The sequence below is a fragment of the Chionomys nivalis genome, chromosome 22, assembly GCF_950005125.1.
Source record: "Chionomys nivalis chromosome 22, mChiNiv1.1, whole genome shotgun sequence".
Lineage (NCBI taxonomy): Eukaryota > Metazoa > Chordata > Mammalia > Rodentia > Cricetidae > Chionomys > Chionomys nivalis.
Genome location: NC_080107.1, coordinates 13,115,489 through 13,141,912, shown reverse-complemented (window position 1 = coordinate 13,141,912; position 26,424 = coordinate 13,115,489). Strand labels below are relative to the sequence as shown.

At 40.2% G+C, this 26,424-nt stretch overlaps 2 protein-coding genes across 3 annotated transcripts; one reads left to right on the top strand and one right to left on the bottom strand.

Moving 5' to 3' along the window:
- Nucleotides 1-2,741: 2,741 nt before the first annotated feature.
- On the top strand, nt 2,742-16,822 carry Ssb (small RNA binding exonuclease protection factor La). Its single transcript, XM_057754858.1, has 12 exons — nt 2,742-2,881; nt 5,167-5,258; nt 9,415-9,518; nt 9,713-9,887; nt 10,598-10,705; nt 10,777-10,877; nt 12,607-12,678; nt 13,254-13,293; nt 14,783-14,923; nt 15,423-15,612; nt 15,724-15,858; nt 16,141-16,822. The coding sequence occupies exons 2-12, from the start codon at nt 5,193-5,195 to the stop codon at nt 16,227-16,229; spliced, it is 1,221 nt and encodes a 406-aa protein (XP_057610841.1). The 5' UTR covers nt 2,742-2,881; nt 5,167-5,192; the 3' UTR covers nt 16,230-16,822.
- Nucleotides 16,215-25,687, bottom strand: Mettl5 (methyltransferase 5, N6-adenosine). Of its 2 annotated transcripts, XM_057754861.1 has the most exons (7): nt 25,384-25,687; nt 22,593-22,707; nt 21,979-22,160; nt 20,345-20,427; nt 18,460-18,511; nt 16,733-16,782; nt 16,215-16,333 (listed from the first exon to the last, which is right to left on the bottom strand). In XM_057754861.1, exons 1-7 carry the CDS (start codon nt 25,490-25,492, stop codon nt 16,295-16,297), a joined length of 630 nt encoding a protein of 209 aa, XP_057610844.1. In that variant the 5' UTR covers nt 25,493-25,687; the 3' UTR covers nt 16,215-16,294. The 2 variants fall into 2 exon arrangements, with proteins under 2 accessions (XP_057610844.1, XP_057610843.1); XM_057754860.1 differs by lacking the exons at nt 16,215-16,333; nt 16,733-16,782 and having other exon boundaries at nt 18,329-18,511.
- Nucleotides 25,688-26,424: the final 737 nt, after the last annotated feature.

The following is a 26,424-nucleotide window of genomic DNA, read 5'->3' as shown; positions in this document are numbered from 1 at the left end:
GGTAAATATGGTGACTTAAACAGGAATCCTTATTTTTAAGTGTATGGTTATAAAATTTTGTGGAATATATCAGGATTAAAAGAGTCTAGAGAGGGCTCTGGGGAGTAGGAAACATAGAGATAGAACACGATGTAGTCATTGGCTAGTGACACGCAAGCTGAGTTATAGACACTGAGGGCCTTATACTGTTTATACATTACACTTTGGAAAAATGCTTGAAAATCTTCATAATAAAAACAAAAGGACCAGGAAGCTGGGTTAGTTGGTTAAGTACTTTGCAGCAGAAGCATGAGGGCTTGAGTTAAGGTAAAAATAGGAGGGTGGGGGCCAGATCTTGTAATCTCAGAACTGGGGAGGCAGAGACAGGAGGACCACGGGGGCTCCCTAGCCATCCAGTCTATTCTAACTGACATCGTGGCCCAGTAAGAGAGCCTGTTGAGGTCTCTTGCACGAGGTGGATGCTGCCCTCAGGAGGAGTGAATGATACAGAGGCTGTCTTCTAGTCTTCACACAAGCACACATTCACTCACGTCAACAGGGACAACATACACATTTTTTTAAAAAAAAGAAAAGAAAAAGGAAAGTTAAAAACAGTTTTCAGCTCCAAGTTCTCTCTGAGAATTCTTTTTAAAGTGTACAAATGGTTTATTATTGTAATACTTCATCTGGTTTTGATCTTTGAAGGACTCCTGAAATTCTTTCAAAATTTACTATAGCCCCTTCAAGTTCATTTATTGCTTCAGTTTTGTGTTTGAGCCATACAGTAGATTTGGTTGCATTCCCAACATAGTAAACGAAGATTAAAGCTACTTTCCCACAGGAGGCGCTGTCCTCAAAGCGAGGTTCCAACCTGTGGGCTGAGACCCCTGGACTGGGGCCCTTTCACTGCACATCTGGTCTCTGTACTGCCATTCTGGGAAATGTCTGCATCCGAGTGGATTTCCTAGAGTAAATTAGTTTCTAGAATAATTTCCCACCTCTTGGCTGATAAAGTATAGGCCAGAATTTCCTCCACATTTTAAGAACCCCTCTTGTTCTTAAATTCTTCAATACATACATGCTGTCCTTCCACTTTAGGAAGGATGTTTCATTTTCTAAATTCATGGCCTTTTTATTGTTCAGGTTTAACTTGTGTCTGTTAATTTAATGCATATTTGAACATATAATATTAGAAGTTATGGGGCACAGTGCAAACTACAATTTTGAAGGCCCCTTGAGGAAAACAACCCGAAATTATGAATATAAAGTCAAGAGGGAAGATGAACACTTGCTTAAAATAAATAGGTAAATAGCAACCAAGATAAACACCACAAAGGCACAAAATCCAGGGGAATAACAAATTAAAGTTACCATGAATCCACATCCCCAATCCACCAAACCATTCTTAACTATTTAATTACTGAAACATCTTTATAATAACTTTCCCCAACATTTTAAGCTACGTAGATTTGTTCTTCCTACAAATGGTTTTGCAATATATTCTACATTGAGTCTAAAGGTATTTCCAGCCGCTCCTCTGGAATTCTTCCAGAAAGTTTTAAAATTATTTTTATTGGTTTCTTGGGAACTATTTACCTTTGAGATGGTATGCATATAGATTTTTTTCTCCCCTTACATCTTTACACATCGGTAGGCAGTTTCATTAAGCTGTAGGTGTGCCTCGGGTTGGATAGTACCATTGTAGTACCATTAGTAGTACCATTGTAGTACCATCGTAGTACCATTGTACTGTTAAATTATAGAGATCTTGACACGCCATCGAAGGTTAAGAATACTTTGCTGTATTTTAAAATATAGTTTTTATATTACAAGAAAAGATTATGTCATAGGAGATAACATCTCTAAAACCTTGAAATTGTTTTGCAGAAATTGTACCACGAGGGAAGGGATTCAGCAGAACAAAGGCTTCTGCACTAGATGACCCTACTTTATCTTGAGGGACAGAGAAATTGAATAATTTGCCAAGGACACAGTTCGTAGCGAGCAGATGAATACAGGCACGACTCAAGCGTGAAATCTCTTGAACCATTCTAAATGGTTCTACTGTTTTTTTTTTTTTAATTCCTGGCTTCCATAAAACTATTTTTAAAAGTTGTTTTGTTTGTACTAGAGTGGCAGGAGGCAGAAGCATAGTTTAGGATCAGCCTGGGTTACTCACTGAGGCTCTGACTCAAACCCAAATTAAACCCAGCAGCAGCAGGAGGAACAAGAACCAGGTGACATCTGTTGTCTCAGCACCTTGCACGGAAGCGGGATTTCGAATTACAGGCCGGTTTGTGCTTCTGAGAGAGACCCTGTCAGAAACCAAGCAACTGTGTGGTTTTTTTCAGAACAACACGATGCAACTTAAATATATAAAAATTACTGAAAAGAGCCAGCGTGGAGGCACACGCTTTTGATCCCAGTACTGTGAGGGAGAGGCGGAGGCCGGTGGATCTGAGTTCGAGACCAGCCTGGTCTACAAGAACACAGTCCAGGACAGCCAGGCTACACAGGGAAACCCTGTCTCGCAAAAACAACGAAAAAAATATTGAAAAAGAAAAGTCAAACACTACACAAAGCCTCAGAAATAACACAAAGAGCTCCACAAACAGACTTCCTGTCTTTCCCGACCGCCCCCACAACATTCGGCCCGGCGATTTAACAATTTCTCCAGCGAGAGGGCGTAACTCTAAGGATTGTGGGAGGCCGCCGCTGTGGCGCACGCGCAGAGAGTCGCGTCGGCCGAGCGCGCCCGCGGCCCCGCCCACCGGCCCGCAAGGCCTGCCGGGAGAGCCCCCATCTTTAAGCGCGTTTGGCTGGCCCGCGGGCGCTCGGAAGTCGAGACGCTTCCGTCGTTGTTCTTGAAGCGGTGGAGGCTGTGGGGGTCGGCGTCTTTGAGGTGAGCTTCTCGGAGGCTGAGGAGACGGCCCCCGAGGGCTGTGCTCCGCGCGGGCCTCGCCTTCCTGTGGTGCGCGCCGCGCGGCCCGCGGCCCGTGGCGGTGTGCCGGGCTGCGGCCCGAGGGGGCGCGGGCCTCGGTGAGGCCGCGGAGCGGGCCCCGGCCTCAGATGCGGGCGCCCGGGGCTTCCCACGTGGCAGGGGCCTCCGGGAAGAGGCTGGCCGCATCCTTACGGCGTCCTTTCGGTTTTTTACCTGCACCCCTTTCCTGACTGGCCGAAGGCGGATGTTCCGGAGCTGCCTTTAAGTCCCCGGGATGGCCGCTGCGGTTAAACGCTGCAGGGGTCTGTGGTGCCCAACTGGAGGAAAAAGAGGCCAAAGAAGTGGGGGCTGCAGTTATGCTCCCAGCGGCGCTGTCTTGGGCTTTTTTTTTGTTTGTTTTTAATTGCCACTCACCCCCCCACACCCCCCTTCAAAGCTGCTTCTGTGTGAAATTCTTTGGAAGTATCTGTAAAACAATTCCAGAATTGTTTAGGCCCCAGAAGTCTTGCAGGAGCTAACTAGGTCGTTTTTGTCATTGCTTCGCACAGGAACTTAGGTCTCTGTGTAGTGATGCGGTGGTTGATGGTGGGAGACAAACCGGTTCCTGAGACGGTGAAGTCTGAAATGGGATGTGTACCGTGTAGGGTTCCCCTTACAGGGCCGTCAGTGGTCTCCATGTTATAAACCAGCATTCTGAGCAATGCCGCTAAGACACCAAGAGCAGCTCGTCGCTCTGTCCCCCTGCTGCGGAGAGTCTTGGGAGCTCGTGCAGTGTAGTGCAGTACAGCTGGGTGGTTTATGGAGCAGAGCGCCGAGAGCTAGTAAGTCGGAATATCCGGTTTGTGATTTCTAGCAAACCAGTATCACACTCTCGTATTGCAGGATTGCTGTCAGGCCGCGAGACAGGAAACTGACTGTAGAGTTAACCGATGTATTCGTGTGTTAGGCACACCCTCCCCTCCAGCACCCCAGTTTACAGTTTTTGTGTACCCATGCTCTCAAGTTCCCATTTTTCTTATATTCTGTTATATAGAATCTAACTTTTGTTTTTGCCTTTTTTTTTTTTCCATTTTTGCCAGTAATGAGTTTTGGTAAGTCAGCTGTGACTAATTTGAAAAGAAATGCCAACTATGCCAAACAAATAGCATTGAGAGTGATAGGAACATGTCGACAGATTGTGATTCTGATCTTTTTAAAGCTAGATATGGTTGAGAAGTGGTTAAGTGGATAGTTTTTTCTCTCTGAAGCTCGCTTTGCCAACTTCATTAAGATAACAAAATAGAGTGAGGTAACCCAGACCCAGAAAGACAAATAGCTTATGTACTCTCTCATAAGTGGCTTTTAGACATAAAGCAAAGAAAAAACAGCCTACAGTTCGCAATCCCAGAGAACCTAGTCAACAGTGAGGACCCTAAGAGAGACATACGTTGATCTGATGTACATGGGAAGTAGAAAAAGAAAAGATCTCCTGAATAAACTGGGAGTGTGGGGATCATGGGAGAAAGTAGGGGGGGGGATAGGAAGGGATGGGAGTGGAGAAAAATATATAGCTCAGTAAAAACAATAAAAAAATTAAATCTTTTTTGATTAATTGAAACTATAAAAACAAACATGTATTTGTGAAATATAAGGCAATCATATATTTCAAATAAAGACAGACCATATGCTTACACTGACTCTCACACAGACCCCCATATCTTGAGATTTTTTTCTCATTTAAATGACTTCCAACAATATAGATAATCCCAATAAAAGAAAGCCTCTGCCTAATAATCAGTAACGAAACAGAAGTAAGATCCATCACTCCATCCAACCTGGTGTTTTTTCACTAAAATAAGGGTATTTTTTTGTAAAATATCTTTTGTAAATATTTTCCTTAATGTTCCATTAAACCAAAATTACTTGTAGAGTTTATCACACAGCATTATAATTGTTTATCATGATTATGATTTTGTTCTTTCATTGCGTAGGATATACATTCCTTTATTCACAATTAAATTTACTATTGTTGGGGGGAAAGATAACAAAATAGAATAGGAAGTGTGATTTACTGAAAGGAATAGCAGGTTGTTGACCTTTAATTTTTCCATCCATAATACAAGATGTTGCTTTTTTGAGATACATGGGAATTCATAGGGAAACAACCTGTAAAATTAGAAATTCTTGAAATTTAATAAAAGAGTGGTTTTTAATCCTTCTCTTTTTTGTCTTGACTATTTTATATAAAAATAATCCTTTTCTTCCAGTGTGAGAAATTTTACAGATAGCCACAATGGCTGAAAATGGAGATAATGAAAAAATGGCTGCTCTGGAGGCCAAAATCTGTCATCAAATCGAGGTAGGATTCTTGTGTTGTTAAATTGCAAAATTATATGTTCCTTCAAAAGAAATGTGGGGCCTTAAGATGAAAAACAAAACATTAAATGTCCATAAGTGGACTTATTTAAACATTTGGCTTAGTTTTGGTTCTTGAAGTTAATGTAAATATATTTATATTATTGGGGCCATGTTAGGAGACTCAAGAATTATAGCCTTCCCTCCATCCCCTAAAAAAGAAAAGAAATAGCCTAGACAGAAAACCACTAAAGAGAACTCTTAAAAATTGTGATAAGGGCTGAGTGGTGGTGGCGCACACCTTTAATCCCAACACTTGTGAGGCAGAGGCAGGCGGATCTCTTTGAGTTCAAGACCAGCCTGGTCTACAAAAGTAGTGCCAGGACAGCTAGGGCTGTTACACGATAAACCCTGTCTCAAAACAAAAATCAAAAGGAAGGAAGGAAAGAGTGTGATAAGGATACTTAAGTGTAGCTCTTCACAATTGATTGTTTCTGGCAGGGGTGCAGGTGGCAAGGACTTAGTTTACTTTAAGGGGCTGGCAACTGGGAGTTTGACCGTGCTCCAGTTAGTATATGGGTAACACAAACTGGACTTTTTTATCCTTTTTTAGGTGGAGAAGGGGGGTGTCATAAGGGTGAGAGTCAGACCTGGGAGGACTGGGAAGTATGTGTGATGGGGTGCATGATGTGAAATTTCCAGATAATCAATAAAGATACTATGTTGGAACAAAACAATTAAAAAAAATTACAGACATTCCAAAGGTAACACTACAGGCTAGTGTTGCTTTATTTATAACAATTTCTCCATTTCAGTTCCCAAGTCTGTAAAAATGTAAAAGGCAGTAATACTTGTAAGATGATGTGAAAAATTGAAGTGCCAGCCGGGCGGTCCGGTGGCGCAAGCCTTTAATCCCAGCACTTGGGAGGCAGAGGCAGGCGGATCTCTGTGAGTTCGAGACCAGCCTGGTCTACAAGAGCTAGTTCCAGGACAGGCTCCAAAGCCACAGAGAAACCCTGTCTCGAAAAAAACAAAAAAAAGAAAAATTGAAGTGCCTAATCTAATAAAAGCTAGCATAAAATTCCAAGGTAAAGTACTTGTCAAATAATAGTTTAATCTGTCCTATTAGTTCTTTTCAAAAAGCTAGTGTAACTTTAACCAGGTATGTGTTCTCAAAGTTGTTAGCATTTCAGAGTTAGGCGTTACGTTTAGATTGAAGTGTTGTCAGTAACAATAATGGCTGTATAGGAAATGTCCGTGAATTGTGTTCATGTTACAAAATCATTGTTTATTGTGGTTTTTGTTTAATTATTTTTATTTTATGTGCATTGGTGTATAGCCTGCATGGATGTCTGTACAAGGGTATGAGATTCCTTGGAATGGGAGTTACAGACAGTTAATGAGCTATCAATGTGTGTTGAGAATTAAACCAAGGTCCTCTGGAAGAGCAGGCAGTGCTCTTAGCCACTAAGTCATCTTTCTAGCCCCTGCTGTTTGTTTTTAATTACAGAGCCAGTGATATTTGCTCTGTTTAATGCTTAGAACAATAACAAAATTGTTATAGAAAAGATACTCAGGGTTAAATTTTTTTTTCACACTTCATATTCAAAATAATGTTTTTATTTTTAGTTTATTTTATGGATGTTTTATCTGATGTATGTCTGTGTACCATATGCATGCCTGGAGCCCATGGAAGCCAGAAATAGGTATTGGATCACCTAGGACTAGAGTTATAGACGGTTATGAGCCCCCATGTGGTTGCTGGCTATGGAACTTTGATCCTGTGGAAGATCATTCAGTGCTCTTAACCTTGAAGTTCATCTCTCCAGACCCTAAAATAATATTTTGTTTTTTTTTTAAAGGGGGGGAGACTTTAAGAGTAACGTGAAATTCACAGTAAAATTTCCTAGAGACAGAGGTTTCCCAAATATACCCAATTAGAATGGTACATAACTTAATTTTCCCCTCCCCCACCAAACATGAGGTACGTTTTTAGGGAGTAAAGTTTTGTGTCGTCAATAATACACCATTAGGCCGGGCGGTGGTGGCGCACGCCTTTAATCCCAGCACTTGGGAGGCAGAGGTAGGCGGATCTCTGTGAGTTCGAGACCAGCCTGGTCTACAAGAGCTAGTTCCAGGACAGGCTCCAAAGCCACAGAGAAACCCTATCTCAAAAAACCAAAAAAAAAAAAAAAAAAAAAAAAAAAAAAAATGCACCATTAGTAATCCATTCATCTTCTCTAATGTATAGAATCTCTTAACTATAACAGTTCTATGGTGGATAGTCTTTATATAAATCTTAGTAAACAGGCCTACTGCCCTCTTCCCTTTTTCCTCCTCCTGTTTCTGAGCAGGGTCTCCCTATATATCCCTGGCTGTCCTGGGAAATCACTGTGTAGACCAGACTGGCCTCAAACTCATAGAGATCATCATCCTACCTCTGCCCCTCAAGTGCCAAGATTAAGAGCATGAGCACCACATCCAGCTTTGTTTGTTTTGTTTTTCAAGACAGGGTTTCTCTGAGTAGCCTTGGCTGTCCTGGACTGTGTAGACCAGGCTGGCCTCGAACTCACAGAGATCGTTTGCCTCTTCTCAGTTGCTGAGATTAAAGGCTTAAAGGTGTGCACCACCACTTTATTTTTTGTTTTTTAAATCATGTCTGTGTCTGCATATGGGTATGTGGTCCTCAGGTCAGAGATGTCAAATCCCCTGGAGCTGGAGTTACGTTCCGTCCTGAGCCAATTGACTAAAGTGCTAGGAACCTAACTCAGGTCCTGGAAGAGCAGCAAACATTCTTAAGCACTAAGACATCTCTACTGGTTTAATATGGAATTCCTAGGAAGGACTACATTGACAAAAACTATGTAGATTTTATTCTAGTTTAATTTTTGAGACAGTCTCTCACTATGTAGTAGTTAGTCTGCTGGCCTGAAATTTTCTTCTTAGAGCAGTCTGGTTCCAAACTCATTCCACCTATTTCTACTTTCCTACACTGGAATTAAAGGCATTTTAGTTTAGGTTTTAGTGAGTAATGTTAGACTTCTTTTGTGGGTTTTTGTTTTTTTTTGTTACAGGGTTTCTCTTTGTGGCCTTGACTGTCCTGGAAATTGCTCATAGACCAGGTTGGCTACCAAATCAGAGATCCCCCTGCCTTTGCAGCCCAAATGCTGGGAGTTAAGACATGTGCCACCACTGTCGAGTGACTTTCTTTGTGTTTGTGCTACGTGTTATATAATTTTTAAAAGTGACTAGATATGGTGATACATATTTTTAATCCTAGCTCCTTGGGAAGTAGAGGTAGGTGGATCTCTTAAGTTGGAGAACTTCAGGGAAATTACTAAATCTGAGATGGACATGATGGACATGAACCACTACACCTGACTTCTCTTTTAATTTATAAGATTTTTGTTTTGTTTTTTGAGACAGGGTTTCTCTGTGTAGCCTTGACTGTCCTGGAAATTGCTCTGTAGACCAGGTTGGCTACCAACTCAGGTATCCCCCTGCCTCTGCCTCCAAAGTGGAATTAAAGGTGTGTGTTACCGCTGCCTGACAAGAATCTTAATAAATGTTTACCTTTTTCATTCATTTTGCTTTTGACATTCCAAGTAGTCATGCTTCCCCCTCCCCTCTTTTAGTCTAGGAATTTAACCCCAAGTTTTTAATCTTTTTTCCATATTGACTGGAAGAGAAGGTTTTTTGGTTTTTTAATAATTTAAATTACTTTTATATGCATTGATGTTTTGCCTGCATGTATGCCTATGTGAGTGTGTCAGATCTTAGAGTTACAAACAGTTGTTAGCTGCTGGGAGTTGATCCCAGGTCTATTGGAAGAGCAGTCGGTTTTCTTAACACTGAACTATAGCTCCAACCTGGAAGAAATGTTTTTATTAGATCTTTAATTATATTTGATACTTTCTATTCTAGTAACACATTTATTATACTGGTTCACTAGCATTTTAGTTTTCTCTTGATATGTGTTATATATATTTCGTTATAGTTTATTTAGGAAAAAGTGCTTCTATTATAGTCCCTTTAAATTCTAACATACATTTTTAAAGAATAGAACTTGGTAGTATAAAAAATAGTTTTCAAAAAAATTTGATTGAACTCAGCATTATACAGTGCTCTTAACATCTGAAATACATTATAATTACTCACAGTATTATTTTGGAGACTTCAATTTGCCACGAGACAAGTTTTTAAAGGAACAGATCAAATTGGATGAAGGCTGGGTACCTTTGGACACAATGATAAAATTCAACAGGTAAGACCTTTTTTGTTGGTTTGTTTCCATTTCTGGAGATCAAACCCAGGAACTTGGTCATGCGCTGTCATTGAACTATGTTAGTTTTGAGGCTAATAAACCCAAAAGTCTTCAAAAAGTCATTAAGTTTGCTGTTGCTGTTGATAGCTACTACTATATCTGCTTTTACAATGTTTTTATGTATTACTCTTTAGGCTAAACCGACTGACAACAGACTTTAATGTAATTGTCCAAGCACTGGGCAAATCTAAGGCAAAACTTATGGAAGTGAGTGCAGACAAAACTAAAATCAGAAGATCTCCAAGCAGACCTCTTCCTGAAGTGACGGATGAGTATAAGAATGATGTAAAAAACAGATCTGTTTATATTGTAAGTGGATCTTCAGTGCATTTCATGTTACTTTTATTTAGAAGGAACATACATGGAGTGAATAAGGATAAAGGCTCAGGACATGCTTGGCCCATTACTGTGTTTTTTGCAAGTGTACTTCTAAACTTTATCATTGTTAATTTACATATGTTAGACCCTGTCCTGTTAGTAGCTGAGTTCTACAGTAACTTTCATTGGTTAATTTCATTCATAAATTTTTTTTTTTTTTTTTTTTTTGCTTTTTTTCGAGACAGGGTTTCTCTGTGGTTTTGGAGCCTGTCCTGGAACTAGCTCTTGTAGACCAAGCTGGTCTCGAACTCACAGAGATCCGCCTGCCTCTGCCTCCCAAGTGCTGGGATTAAAGGCGTGCGCCACCACCGCCCGGCTCATTCATAAATTTCTAAATACATAGAAAGCTTTAGACACAAGGAAGTAGATTGAATAGTGTAATGTACCATTGCCAAACTTCAGCAGTTCTTAACGTATAATAATGTTTTGTCTTTGCTTCAGCTGGTTATTTTGGAACAAATCTCAGGTGAATCACTTTATTGCACTAGAGAATAAGGTTGTTAAACAATTAATAAAGGGGACAGAAAGTTTGACACTTAAATTTCTGGCTTCACTTCAAAACAGAATAATTTAGAATTTATTGTAGGGAGAGTTGTTACCCAGGAATCATTGTTTGTACTTCTTTTTTCCACTTCTCACAGAAAGGCTTCCCAACTGATGCAACCCTGGATGACATAAAAGAATGGCTAGATGATAAAGGTCAAATACTGAATATTCAGATGAGACGAACATTGCACAAAACATTTAAGGTACGAATATTTGATATAGACTTTCTAGTTGAAAAATATCACTTTAAAGAAAATCTTTCTCTGTTTTATAGGGGTCAATATTTGCTGTGTTTGATAGTATTCAGTCTGCAAAGAAGTTTGTGGATACCCCTGGTCAGAAGTACAAAGACACAAGCTTGTTAATACTCTTTAAGTAAGTCTTTTTGCTTATCTCTCAGGCCACATGATTATTTGGAATTGATACTGTGGGGTAAGGTATAAACAGCAGCATCCCCTGTACAGTTAATACTATTTTCAGTATGCTCTGGAAATTGTGTTTGGGGGTAATTATAATAGTATTTTGAGAACATGAAAGTGGTTTTTAATACCTTTTCTCAGCTTTTGTATTGTTAGTGTGTTGAGATGTGTATGTATATGATGGAGATGTACGTGTTCCATGGTGTGCATGTGGAGTTCAGAGGACAGCTCTCTAGTTCATTCTCTCCTTCTACCTTACATGGAGTCCAATGAGTAAACTCAGGTCATCAGTCTTGTGCACCAAGTGTTTTTACCTGCTGAGCCATACCCTTGGCTCCCAACTTTATTGTTTACAATCATGCCATGGCACACTTGTGGAAGTCAGAAGGCAACCTGGGGGAAGTTGATTTCTCCTTCCTTTTGTGTATGGGTTCTTAGGATCAGACTCTGTAGCTCTGGCTGTCTTGGAACTTGTTCTGTAGGTTCTGTAGACCAGGCTGGCCTTGAATTCATAGATCTGGCTGTCTCTGCATCCTGATTTAAAAAAAAAAAAAAAATTTTTTTTTAAAGTGAGGCTTGGGGGGCTGGAGAGATGACTCAGCAGTCAAGAACATTGGCTGTTCTTCCAGGTTTCCTAGCAACCACGTGGCTCACAACCATCTCTAAAGAGATCTGACACCCTCTTCTGGTTTGCAAGGACACATGCAGGCAGAACACTGTATACGTAATAAATAAATTCTTTAAAAAAATGAGGCTAGGACTGTGGAGATGGTGTGGTCACTAAAGTGCCAGTCTGTAAGCAGAAAGGCGGGGCGGGGGGATGGAGTGGTAGAGACAGGCCATTGCTGGAGCTTAGTGGCCATTTGCTGTTCTCTGGTTCTAATGAGAATCATGTGGGGTCTCAAAAGGTAAGGTGGGGATTGATAGTAGAAGACACTTAACCTTTGACCTCCACACATAAAATACCCACAAGGGATGGCTAGACGTGATGGTGGATGCCTGTGATGCCAGTACTCCTATAGTCACAGGTGGGAGGCTAAGGCAAGAAGAGTTCGGGCTAGCATGAGCTGCATAATGAGCCTGTGTCAAAAAATTGTTGAACTAGACCATTTTCATAAAGTTAATCATAGGGCCATAAAGTTAATCATAGGGCAGTTGTATGGTTCCTTGTATTATACAGCCTATTATTTGATGCTAAGTTTTATAGTATGTGTACTTGTTAGAATGCATGTGCATGACCTCTACAGCATATGAGTTAGGTGATTAGATGACAGAAAATGTGTGTAACTGCTGGGTGTGGTAGTACACATCTGTATTCCCATCTCCGTAGAGGCTCAGGCAGGAGGGTTTGTTTGAGCCCTGGGCTGCATGGGAAATTCCCAGCCAGTGTGTGATAAACAGTGATGCAAAAAAAAAAAAAAAAAAAAAGTGTTATGATAGTCTTTGTGTGGAGCTAGGGTTTCAAGTACTCAAAGTAATTTTCAGCTGGGCTATGGCCTTGCTGAAATCCCAGCCCTTGAGAGGCAGAAGCAGGCAGATCTCTTGATTTCAAGGCCAGTCTGGTCTACAGAGTGGGTTCCAGGAAAGCCAGGGCTGCACAGAGAAACTGTGGCTTGGGGAAAAAAATGAATAAAAAGTAATTTTTTTGTCTTTGTGAGCTTAGTCTGTGTTTTGTGTTCTTTCAGGGAAGATTACTTTGCAAAGAAAAATGAAGAAAGAAAGCAGAGCAAAGTGGAAGCTAAATTAAAAGCTAAGCAGTAAGTATTTAATTCATGTGACACATTTGATTTCTTAATACTTTGACAAGTTTAGCTTGTGGTTCTGGGGTAAGCTGATGATGAGCTTTGAAATGAGTGGTAATGGGTCTGTCTTTATGGTAGTGAAATGTTAGTCTTAAAATACCTTGACACAGTCCTTTAATCTCAGCACGAGAGGCAGAGACAGGTGGATCTCTATGAGTTCCAGGAAGCTATAGAGAAACCAAAGGAAAAAAGAAAAAGTTACATTTTAGTCAGGCCATGGTGGCATACTCCTTTAATTCCAACACTCAGGAGACAGAGGCTGGCGGGTCTCTGTGAGTTTGAGGCCAGCCTGGTCTACAGAGCTAGTTCCAGGACTGGCTCCGTAGCTACTGAGAAACCTGTCTCTAAAATTTAAAAAAAAAAAAAAAAAAAAAATCTTGATAACGTGGAAGTTATATATTGCTGGTGTTGTATGATGAAAAAAGTCTGAGGACTTTCTTTGATTAATTGGTTTGTGGTAATGATGATTGGGGTTATTAGAGTTTTTACTTCGTTAAGCTTAAACATAATCACAACACATTTATTTTTAGAGAACATGAAGGAAGACACAAGTCAGGAAGTGCTGAAACAGTAAGTATTGATACCTAATATATGAGAATTTAAGTTAGACTGTCTTTTTGAAGTTGCTGTCTGTAGTTGTGTGGAGGTCAGAGGACAGCTTGTCAGTTCTTTCCTTCCCCTATATGGATCCCAGGGATTGTACCCAGGTTGTTAGGCTTGGCAGCAAACACCTTTATTTGCTGGTCCCTTATATTTTATTTATCTAGAGATAAGTCCTTACCATGTTAGTCTGGCTGGCCCAGAAATGACTTTGTCGACCAGTTTTATTTCGCAAACTTGGAGACATTTACCTGTTTCTGCCTCCCAATTGCTGGGATTAAAGGCATGCACCACCGTGCTCTGCTAAAACAACTTGCTTAAGTATTTTTTCTATTTTATTTATTTTACATCCCATTTGCAGTTTCTCCTCCCTCCTCTCCTCCCAGTCCCTCCCCATATGACCCCTGTGTTCCTACTTCCCAGTCAGCTCCTTTGTTTCTATTTAGGAAAGGGCAAGTGTCCCATGAGTATCAGCAAAACACAGCATATCAAGTTGCAGTAAAATTAAGCATCTCCCCATGTATTAAGGTTGGTCAAAGCGACCCAGTATGAGTATGGTCCCAAAGTCCTGTAAAAGAATCCAAGACAACTCTTGTTGCCACTGTTAGGAGTCCCACAAGAGGACCAAACTACACAACAGTAACATATATGCAGAGTGCCTAGGTCATTCCCATGCAGGCTCCCTGGTTGTTGGTTCAGTCTCTGTGAGACCTGATGAACCATATATGTAATTTTGTGTGTGTAAGGTACCCTTGGGTGCTAGAAGAGGGTGTCCAATTCTCAAAAGTTAGAGTTACATATATGAGCAGTACAGTGTGGGTGTGAGGAACTGAACTCAAGTCCCTCTGGCTCTTCCTCTGAGAATACTTTTAAAGGCTGTTTTTTATTTGTGTGTATTTGAGAATGTTTGCTGTATGTGTGCAGGTTTCTGGGGTGGACAGAAAAGGCTGCTGGAGTTATAGGTGATTGTGAACCATCTGACCTGGTAACTGAACTTGGGTAGACTGGAGGAGTGGGAAGTGCTCTTAACCCCTGTGTTCCTTCTCCAGCCCCCTAGAATGAGTTTTTAAGAGTATGAGAACTTTTGTGTGTGTGGTAGAGGGATGGGAGGAGATGTTGGGAATGGACCTGCAGTCCCCATGGTACCACTTAGGCCTCTAGCCATGTTTGAGGACTTCTTAGAGAATGTCTAAGTGATTCTACCAGTGTCATTGCATCAGTGATATACAGATAATATTGTCTGAGATCATTGCTTATCAGCAGATAGTTATAACTTACCTATAGAAGAAACTAAATAAAATAAAGCCATTATAAAACAGGAGAGCAGAGAAAAATACAGTTAACTGCATTAAAATAGCACTGACTTCTCTTTTCCTTATGTAGGTATAGAATGATGTGAGTCATTTTGGTGAGGTTGCTCTCAAGGAAACCTTTTGATGGCCTTATATTATTTTTATAGCGACCTCAAGAAGGAAGGATGGGGTGCTTACTGAAGTTTTCAGGTGACTTGGATGACCAGACCTGTAGAGAAGATTTACACATCCTTTTCTCAAATCACGGTGAAATAAAATGGATTGACTTTGTCAGAGGAGCAAAAGAGGTTTGTGAACATCTCTATCCTTACTAGCAATTCGTTTAAAAGTGTATAGAATGTTATCTCTTAGAAGAAAAAAATTACTAGGAAGCAGTCTTTTTAAAAAAATGTTTAATGAGAAAGTAATTTATAAAGCATGTTAATTAAAATAGTTTCTACTTAGTCATTTACTTTTATCTTTAAGTCTTTTTACCAGGTGTGGTATCTTTTTTTCCATGTCAGATGGGTATGTGCTGACCTTACAACAAGGTTTATAGGAGGAACATGTCACGAAAAGGCACGATGAACCAGGAAAAAAAAAGATTCTTTTGGGTGGAGGAAGGGGGCATATAAACTTGGTATTGGTGACTGGAGTTTACTTTTAAAGCATTCCTTCCTAATATTCAGTAAGACGCATTGAAAATAGCAGTAATAGATAATGCTGGGTCTGGGAAATAGCTTTGAGGAAAGAAATTTGACTACAAACTGAAGAGTGGAACATTCATTTTCTTTCCTCTTTGTGTAGGGAATAATTCTCTTTAAAGAGAAAGCTAAGGAAGCACTTGAGAAAGCCAGGAGTGCAAATAATGGTAACCTACAATTGAGGAACAAAAAGGTGACTTGGAAAGTACTAGAAGGACATGCAGAAAAAGATGCGATGAAAAAAATCATGGATGATCAACAAGAATCACTAAACAAATGGAAGTCAAAAGGAGGTCATTATTTTTTATTAATAATTGGTTATTTTACCTCATCTTTGCTTGAGAAAAAATCTTAGTTTTCAAACACACTTAAAATTGACTAACTTCTCAATCATGTTTCTACAGGCCGCAGATTTAAAGGAAAAGGAAGGGGAAACAGACCTCCTTATGCTGGGGGACCCAAAGGAAGAGGACAGTTTCATGGCAGGAGAACAAGATTTGATGATGATGACTACCATCACCATCATCGACGTGGATCAGGCAAGTCTCAAGTCCTGGGTATGATGTCTGTACTTGATAAGACACTATCTCTCTGTGTGAGTGATATTTTCATTTAGTGCCATCTTCGTCCTTTGTGCTATTGCACAATTGAGAGGCTGGCTAAAAGATAACTATAAAGGTCAGAAAGTCTGTAATCAAGGAAAGCCTTTTCTCTCTGAGAAGTTGCTAATTTTTTAAAGGAAGCTATTATTAGTAATTGTAGCCAGTATTAATAGAGCAAGTGCTTACATTGAATTTAATGAGTTCTTTGTGTTTGTATAGGACCAATGAAAAGAGCAAGAGACGGAAGAGACAGAGAAGAGCCTGCATCAAAGCATAAGAAGAGAGAGAATGGCGCTAGAGACAAGTAGTTTAGTAAGCAGTGTTTTTATTCATCTTAGTTAGATTTTAAGCTGCTTTTTGTCTTCAGAAGCTTTTAAAAAGAAAAGCGAATTAGGTCCACTTCAATGTCCACCTGTATAAAAGGAAAAGAATTTGTTTTACTTGTCTTTTTTTGTTGTTGTTGTTACCCAAATGAAAGTTTTTTAAAATGTATAGTTCTGTTTGTGTTTGGATGATTCAAATATGAAAAGGAAGATTCTTCCTCTTAATTGCCTTTGTAATATGAGAATGTATTAGTACAAACTTGTAAAATATATGCTGTATAAAAATAGCCAACCGTTTACTTTTTTTCTTTTTTTTTCCTCTTAAATTTTTTCACAAAGAACTTACTAGAATGTTGACTGCTTCGACAACAGTTAATTTGTCCAGTCTCTCAGGCTGGCTTTCTATTTACCCATGCAACTTGCTGTGAGTGGAAAGTGATATTTCAAAGCTTTTGAATGCTGAACATATTCAAAATTGGGAAACTTACTGATTTCTTTTTATGAAAGTTGTATAATGCTGGCAGGTCATATCGAAGCTCTGTAAAACAAGCCGAACATTCACCATGAAAGTATTAGATGCTGGTGTGCATAATGTTTTACATCCATCACTTTGGACATACCCGTGAATACTTACATGCCAAGTTATGCATAGTGTTTCTGCTGTTTTGATCACATGTCAAAATTTGAGGTTATGGAGAATAGTTAAAAGATTCACAAGCATGGGGGAAAAGTTCTGTGAAAATCAGATGTATCTATAGCTGACAATATGATATTCATGCTTCAAAAATTGCCTGTCCATGTTTTAATAATGGATAGTCCTAGTTATTTTTTCTACTAACAAAATGAAGGTCCATTTTTCACATTCCTTCCTAATTTACTTATTTTTTGATTTTTGAGACAGGGTTTCTCTGTGTAACAGTCCTAGCTGTCCTGGAACTTGCCTCGTAGACCAAGCTGGCCTTGAACTCAACAGAGATCCACCTGCCTCTGCCTCCTAAGTGCTGGGATTAAAGCGTGTGCCACTACTACCCCAGCCCTTTCTAATTTATAACATAAATTCTCTATACTTTCACCATTGGCCAGTGATATCTTTTGTAATTTCCAATACAGGCCATAGCTCTCTATAACATGTGACTGAGTCATCTGGGAATCTTGTTCTGTTTGTGTAGGCTCCAGGGTTGTTAAAGCTGATAATGTGAAGACCACTAAAGGTCTGGATTAGTATATGACTGGGACTAATATAAAGTGCTCTGTATTGAGTTCTGTGATAACACTTAATATAATAGGAAGACAGGCATGTCTTTATGAACAACTTAACTTAGATCCTTTAACATCATAGGACCAATTCATGGTAAACTCATGGCTAGACATAATGGCATGTGCATTTAATCTCAGGACTGGGAATCAGGCAGACAAAGGCCTAGTCTAGTAGACCTTGTGAGTTCTCTGACAGTGAGAGGTGGTTAGGGGAGGAGAGAGAGAAAGAAAAAGAAACACAGAGAAACCATGCTTCCAAACAAATAAAAATGTTTCTTTTATTACACACTTCTCCCATTTTCTCTTGTGTGTGCTAAGGAAGCACACTACCACACACCAGTCTTTATTTCAAGCGTTTCAAAATTACTGGATGACTTCTGCTTTCTAATGGTTTTCCTGTTGTGTTGTGGGCAAACTTAGTAAAAAGAAAAAAAAAGGCATCTCTTCTTATATTGTGGATGTTTATATTCTGTCTCCCATCAAAAAAGGAAAGGTTGGTGTTGAGCTAAGTATCAATCATAAATCACTGGCATTTACAGATAGTGGACTTCACAGCAGTCCTACCATGTCCAGGCCCATGTTTTCACTCACTGATGATAGCAGTCTTCTGTCAGGTCCTAGATGACTGAATACTTAGGTACCATTAATTTTTTGTTTAGAAAATGCATAAATAGGGACAGACACAGGCAGATCTTTGTAAATGTTTACTCTGTGTTTAGTGCATTTCCAAGCTACTCCTGAATTGAGTAACATTCCATAATAATTTTTTTAGTACTTTAAAAATTTAGGCTACAGAGTTAGGCTGGCCTGTTGGCCTTTTAAATAAAATTGTAGCCAGGTGGTGGCTTACACCTTTAGCAGCACTAGAGAGACAGGTAGATGGATCTGAGTTCCAGGACAGCCTGATCAACAGAAACCCTGTCTTGACATAAACAGTTAAGGTTGAGATAAAGCTTACCTGCAATAATTTCTATCTTGACTTTCCATTCTGCAGCTTTCTTTTGAATATGCTAAAGACAAATAATATTTTCATATGAGTTGATGTTTAGATCTGATCTGCTAATGTTGAACATTAAAATTTTCAATAAAATTAGACTCAGAATTTTTAATTATATGTACACTTTTAAAAGCTAGGAACAAAATGTCCTCGCTACTTAGCATCTGAACCAAATTATGTAATTAAAAAACGGAAAAGCCGGGCGGTGGTGGCACAAGCCTTTAATCCCAGCACTCGGGAGGCAGAGGCAGGCGGATCTCTGGGAGTTCAAGGCCAGCCTGGTCTACAAGAGCTAGTTCCAGGACAGGCACCAAAGCTACAGAGAAACCGTCTTGGAAAATAAATAAATAAATAAATAAATAAATAAATAAATAAATAAATAAATAAATAAATAAATAAATAAAAAAGAAAAATCCATCAAAATCCATTACATACACAATGTAGCTTGACTTCATTAGTGAACAGCAGTTCTGGGTCAGCATGCCATTCAGTTGCAGGGTAGAAGAGAAGAGCATAGTCTGGAGCCTTTGGAATTTCAGTCCTACTACTTGGTACCTAACTAAAGTAGCCCTAGCTAAAGTATTCATTCTGGACCTACCTCATTTTTCTTGTCTGTTGTACAATGTTTTTTGTTTTGTTTTTTAGAGACAAAGTGTCTGTAGTTTTTGGTGCCTGTCCTGGAACTAGCTCTTGTAGACCAGGCTGGCCTTGAACTCACAGAGATCCGCCTGCCTCTGCCTCCCAAGTGCTGGGATTAAAGGCGTGCGCCACCACTGCCAGACTCTGTTGAACAGTGTTATCTAATCAGAATGAAGTGTTTTAAATAGTGTTCCTATACAGCAGCAGATACATTATGTGGGAACTGAACACAGGTCCTCTGCAAAAGTAACCAGTGCTATTAACCATGAACCCATCTCTCTAGCCCCTTCACAATTTTTAGGTATTTGGGTGTGTGTGGATATATGAACGTTGAGTGCAGGTGTATTCAGAGGCATCAGATTCCCTGGAGGTGGAGTATAGACTATTGTGAGCTGAACTCAGATTCTCTGCAAATGTAGCAAGTACTCCTAAACAATTAAGTCACAGTTACACCCAATGATGGTTGATTTTCATTGTCAGTTTGATACACTCTAAAATCCCTCAGAAGAGAATGTCAGTGCGGGATTATCGAGATTGTTTGCCTGTTGGTAATATTTTTTTGTTTTTGGTTTAGTGTCTTTTGCCCTTGTGTATGTCTGCAGCATGTGTATTCTTGGTGCTCTAGGTCAAAAAGAAAGCATCAGATTCCCTGGAACTGGAGTTGTGCGTAGTTGAGAGCCATCACATGGGTGCTAGGAATTGAATCTGGGTTCTCTGAGGAAGAGACCTGGTCAGTCGTCCTTAGCAACTTAGACCATGAAACCCAATATGACAGGTTCAGCAGAGCCATCTACATGGGCTACCCATGCATGCTTCAGCATTGCCAGGGCATAAATTTCATTTCAAAATAAAAAACAGTTGGTCAGTGGTGGTGCAGACCTTTAATTCCAACACTTGGGAGGCAGAGGCAGGGGATCTCTGTGAGTTCGAGGCCAGCCTGGTCTACAGAGCTAGTTCCAGGGCAGTCATGACTATTACACAGAGACATGCTGTCTTGAAAAACAAAACGAAAAAACCCCAAAATCTTAAAATATATTCACACACATATATATTGTGGTTTTTTTGAAATAGGGTTTTTTATTTTGTGTAGCCCTGGCTTTCTGGAACTCAGAGATTTGCCTGCCTCTGCTTTCCAAGTACTGTGATTAAAGGTGTGTGCTACCATTACCTGGCTAAAAGTAATAATACTGTTATGATTTAAGCTTACTTCTCTAGTTGAGGATTTGTGTAAAGAATATACTGCTGTTCTTGCCATTCCCAAAGCAGTCTTCAGAAAAGCCATATCTGTACCTGTGAAGAGTAAAAAAAAAAAAATCCTATTTATATTACTAGCAGAGTAGAATAAATGATTAAAAGAATAGTATTCTTTTCAAATTCTAAAATATCTACTTCATATTTATTTCTTCAAAAGGCGTACAAAACACCTATGGGCTGCAGAGACGGCTTGGTGCTGCTCTTCCAGAGGACCCAAGTTCAAGTCCCCGCACCACAGGGTGACTCATAACTAACTCCAGTTCCAGAGGACCAGTGTCCTTCCTTTTTGGGCACTGCACAGTGTGGCGCAGAGACATGCAGGCGAAATACCTATACCCAAAAATAAAATCTTAAGCTGGGCGTGGTGGCACACACCTTCAATTCCAAGGACTCAAAAGGCAGAGGAGGGAATTTGAAGCCAGTCAGTTTTTTTTTTAAATATTTATTTATTTATTATGTATACAATATTCTGTCTGTGTATGCCTGCAGGCCAGAAGAGGGCACCAGACCTCATTATAGATGATTGTGAGCCACCATGTCGTTGCTGGGAATTGAACTCAGGACCTTTGGAAGAGCAGGCAATGCTCTTACCCTCTGAGCCATCTCTCCAGCCCGAAGCCAGTCAGTTCTACACAGTTTCAGGAAAGTCAGAGCTACATAGTAAGATGTCTCAAATCTTTAAAATAAAGTCTAATGAAACCAAAATTAGGCTGTTTGGCTAGAAAAAAATAGGATTAATGTAAATTTTAATATTCTAAGTGGCAGACGAGAATGGAGGCTGTGGTCTAATGGTGGTGTGGGCTTTAACTGCAGCTTCTGGCCTGCCACAGAACACAAATAACCACAGCAAGTCCCTGTGCGCATGCTTTGAAGCCCACAGGCATTAATAACAAGTTTTAGAAGATGAGTGTTCAGTTAGTGATAGAGAGCATGTGTGAGAGCCCCGTTTTAGTCCCTGCGGTCCCAACAACAACAAAAAAATAATCCAGTTTCCAAAAGAATAAAATGTTTTTAAAATTTTATAAGCATGGGGGTAGTCAGATCTTCTAGTTATTAGTCAGAAATAAGAATACATTAACAGCCGGGCGGTGGTGGCGCACGCCTTTAATCCCAGCACTCGGGAGGCAGAGGCAGGCGGATCTCTGTGAGTTCGAGACCAGCCTGATCTACAAGCGCTAGTTCCAGGACAGGCTCCAAAACCACAGAGAAACCCTGTCTCGAAAAACAAACAAACAAACAAATAAATAAATAGAATACATTAACAAACCAAAAAAAAAAAAAAGAAAAGAAAACTCATTTTAGAGGCAGGCGGATCTCTGTGAGTTCGAGGCCAGCCTGGTCTACAAGAAAGCTAGTTCCGGGACAGACTCCAAAGCCACAGAGAAAACCTGTCTTGAAAAACAAAAACAAACAAACAAAAAAATACATTAATACAAATTTGAAAATAAAGATGAAATTTTCCAATTGAACATCAAATGTGAATTTTCAAAAGTATAAAGTTATTAATTTAATAAACAGTAATAAAAATCACTTGACCCAGATCACTACTCTATAAATATGCAAATATATTCTACTTTTATTACTAACCTTTATTATTTTTGGTTCCAAAGGGAGGATTCATAATTACAGTATCAAATTCTTTGGACATTTTGTTACATAATGAGCACACATCACACTGAATCATATCAATGTTTGTTAACTCAAACTCTTCCACATTCCTAGTAAATATTTCCAGTGCATCTTCGTCTATGTCAAATCCAACACACAACCTATATATATAAAAAAAAAAGACAATTTACAGATTCCTAGTTTAAAAAAAAAAAAAAAGTACTTATTTTACCATGCAGTTTTCAACCCAATTAACAAAATGGGTAGTGTTTTGTTTTTTGAACACGGTTTCTCTGTGTAGTCCTGGCTGTCCTGGAACTCGCTCTGTAGATCAGGGTGGCCTCAAACTCACAGAGATCCGCATATCTCTGCATCCCAAGTGCTGGGATTAAATACCTTCACCACCACCATCTGACTTGATATCTTTCTTAAAAGTAAAGTTTTGATCTTTAGCCTACTCAAAATGTACTCAGTATCAAATTATTGCTCCCCTCATCTTACCTGGGTCCTATGAATATATAGTGCAGTTGATCCTATATACATTTACTGAAGCCACACCATATCCAAATAACAAGAAAAGATCACTTACTTACCCTGCCCCTAACATTGCAGCCCCGATGCTAAGTACTCCACAACCACATCCTAGGTCTGCAACCACTTTATTTTCAATGTCATCAAATGTATTATGGATTGTATATAGCATGCATGCTAAAAACAATAATAAATAGAACATTAGTGAATAAATTAACAAGCTTACTACTAAAATCTAATGCAAATGGCTCTAAAGTAATCTGTCTTTCCCCAACATATAGCTCCAAATTGTTTGATATTTAAAGATACAATGTAATAATTTGTTATTTAGGAAGAAGAATCACAAAGGAAGGTAATATTCACCAGTGATTCCTAAATACTATAGGGCTATGTCACGCTTCTGCTGACAATGCCAAGACTGAAATGTTCAAAATATCTGCAGTTTTTCCTTTGATGCTGAGATATTTTTATGAAATATTAAGTTTTATGAATGATTAAGTCTATAATTCTTGGTCAAAATAAGTTTAGTAACCCTGTATTATGTCTTCAAAACTATTTTGAATTTTATTGATTTGGGGCTGGCAACATGGCTCTCAGTGGGCAAAAGTACTTGCTGCGAAGCCTAACAACCCAAATTCAGTCTCCAAGATCCACCTGGTAGATGGAAGTAAATGACCAACTGCCAGAAGTTCTCCTCAGACTTGATTGATGGCAACCCCCAATAAACAAACTTGTGCAACCCGCCAATAAACAGAGGGCACAGAACTTATTTGTAGTATGTTTATCACAAGAATATAGGCATCTCAAACTTCTACATCCACAATATAGACTTAGAGATTTTTTTAAAAATTTGTTGTTGGTTTGCCTGCATGGATATGCACCAGGTGTCTGGTGCCCATAAAGGCCAGAGGAGGATACTGGCAACCTCCTGGGATTGGAATTACAGATAGTTATGAGCTGCCATGTGGGTGCTGAATTGAACCCAGGTTCTCTAGAAGAGCAGGTAGGGCTCCTAACTGCTGAGCCATCTCTCCACCTGAACTTAGAGGTAATATCAATAGATGCACATACTCATAATTTATAATGGAATTATAAATTATAACAGAACAAATGGTCAGGGCAGAAGTAGCTGAGATTACATAGAGTTCTCAAAAACAAGACTCTCAAAAGTACAGTAAATTAAACATGAATAACACCATCAATGTTTCCTTCTGTATATCAGAACTCAAGGGCTGCTAGCTATTACTAATATCTGAGGATCCAGACATTTATTTAAAACATATACCAGATGGTGGTGATACACGCCTTTAATCCCAGGACTTGGGAGGCAGAGGCAAGCGGATCTTTGTGATCTGTAGACCAGGCTGATCTTCAGAACTAGCCACCACTCCCAGAACCAAAAAAGAAAAACAAAACCAACTATGAGACACTTGATTACTGTTGCAGGTATTTTGAAACTCCTATCTTGTGCATTACAAGCTAGGTGTGAAAGAACTGACTTACAGTTACTCTGAGACAAAGTCTCATTACATAACCCTAGCTGGCCTGGCTGGTCTTGAACTCACAGAGATCTACCTGCCTCTGACTCCCAAGTGCTGGGATTATTGTATGTTTCACCATACCTGGTCTCTTAAAATTAGATTTCACCGGGTGGTGGTGGCACACACCTTTAATTTCAGCACTAGAGAGGCAGAGGCAGGTGGATCTCTGAGTTCGAGGACAGCCTGGTGTACAAGAGCTAGTTCCAGGACAGGAACCAAAAACTACAGAGAAACCCTATCTCTAAAAAAACCCCATAAAATTTAAAAAAAAAAAAAAAAAAAAAAAAAAAAAAAAAAAAAAAAAAAAAAAAAAAAAGCGGTGGTGCACGCCTTTGATCCTAGCACTCAGGAGACAGCTCTACAGATCTCTGTGAATTCAAGGCCAGCCTGGTCTACAGGGTGAGTTCCAGGACAGACTCCAAAGCTACAGGGAAACCCTGTCTCGGGGGAAAAATTAGATTTCATGACAAAACCCTACAACTAGAAGGCTGTAAGAAGTTACACTGAGAAAGCCAGGGGCTTGCTTGGTAGGTGACTGGCTCAGTCTGTACCGCACTTACTCTGCAAGCATTAGGACCTGAGTTCAGATCCGCAGCAGTCATGTAAAAGGCCAGGTGCGGTGCTGCGTGATTATAAACCCAGCGCTGGAGACAAGACAGGACGATCTCTGAGGCTTGCTGGTCAGCCTTTTTAGGCGAATGGGTAAGCTCTTAGTACACTATGACCCCGACTCAAAAAACTTACGGAGAGCAATTGAGAAAAACACCCCATGTTGAACTCTGCCCTCCACACACGCAGACACATGAACATACACACACTAAATATATAATAGAGAAAACTGGTCTTAATCTGAACACAGTTTAATGCAAATCTTTGGTTGCAGCTATGACAATATTTTAGGGTTAAACACATGTATTCTCCACGAGTTTTATTGGCAGCTCACAAATTGCTACTTGGAATTGAAAAAGATTACCCCTTGCAGGTACTCCCAACCAAAGAAATTTTGCTGTCTTTCCTGCTACTACGTAACAGGTGCTACATATGAATGGGTTCTCCTGTATTCTCTTCTACACTCTCAGTATCAATCTTTGGCATCAAGCAAGAGGCAATTTGGGAAAAATGAAAATACATCCTCAACCTTCCACAAGCATGTATACTGTAACTCTGGTTTTTAGTAGGGCAGAGAATCCTTTTCCTACTCAAAGGTGTGGGGTTTCTCTAGAACATCATTAGATCCAAATCACTACTTATTTTCATCATGGACTGGACAGGAATAACCCCAGAAGAGAGCCCGATGAACCAGCTGCCCTACCTGCAATGTGCGGCCTGGTGGGGTACTGTTCTAGAAGTAATTTGGGATTTTCGAATCCATCCACTTCCTGCAGGCGACTCTCTAGTTCCTTAAGCCTCAACTTCTTCATTGTTTCTATTTTAGTTTGGGCTCCCAGGATTTAACAGCACAGGATCTGCAGGGAAATCTACCTAACCCGGGACCTCTCTAGCGGTGCAGGCCGGGAGCGGGCAGACTATTGAGGATTCAGAGGGAATCTCGCGAAGATCGCCGGAGATCGCCGCTCCGGGACGCAGGATCGCACGACTAAGCAATCTGACGGTCCTCGCGGGCCCTCCCCGCAGCGCCGGAAGCGCCAATGCGCACGCGCACACGCTGCTGGAGCCGAGCGGCAACCTCCGCCAGGCGCTGGGGTTCCGCCTAGCACTCGAGTGCATTTTGGTCCGCTTGGGAGACGTCGGAAGAAGCGGCCATCGTGTCGCGTCACAAACCAGTCGAGACGGCCCCCGGGAACGCCAACTTTGTCTTGAGTACCTATAGCCGTCCAAAGCTTGAGAGAAAGAATTGAAGGCGATAAAGGACTATAGGGCAATGCGACCTTTTCTCTGAGTTTCTCCCAAATTTTAGAAAGTAGCAATCTACACCCACTTCGGAGTCCTTCTCCATTCGAATGCTCAGCTTTAACTTCGCGTCCCTCTTCTAAGGCACCGTCTTCCTTCCTCCTTCCCTCCCTCCCTGTATACAGTCTTCTGCCTACATGTATGCCTGAATGCCAGAAGAGGGCACCAAATCTAATTATAGGTGGCTTCTGGGAATTGAACTCAGGACCCCTGGAAGAGCAGCCCATGCTCTTAACCTCTGAGCCATCTCTCCAGCCCGGCATCGCAGTTAGTGATGCTAGTGAAGCCAGAAGAAAAGAAAAGTCAAAAGAGAGTTTAAAAGAAAAGACCATGGGGCTGGAGAGATGGCTCAGAGGTTAAGAGCATTGGCTGTTCTTTCAGAGGTCCTGAGTTAGATTCCCACAAACCACATGGTGGCTCACAACCACCTATAATGATATCT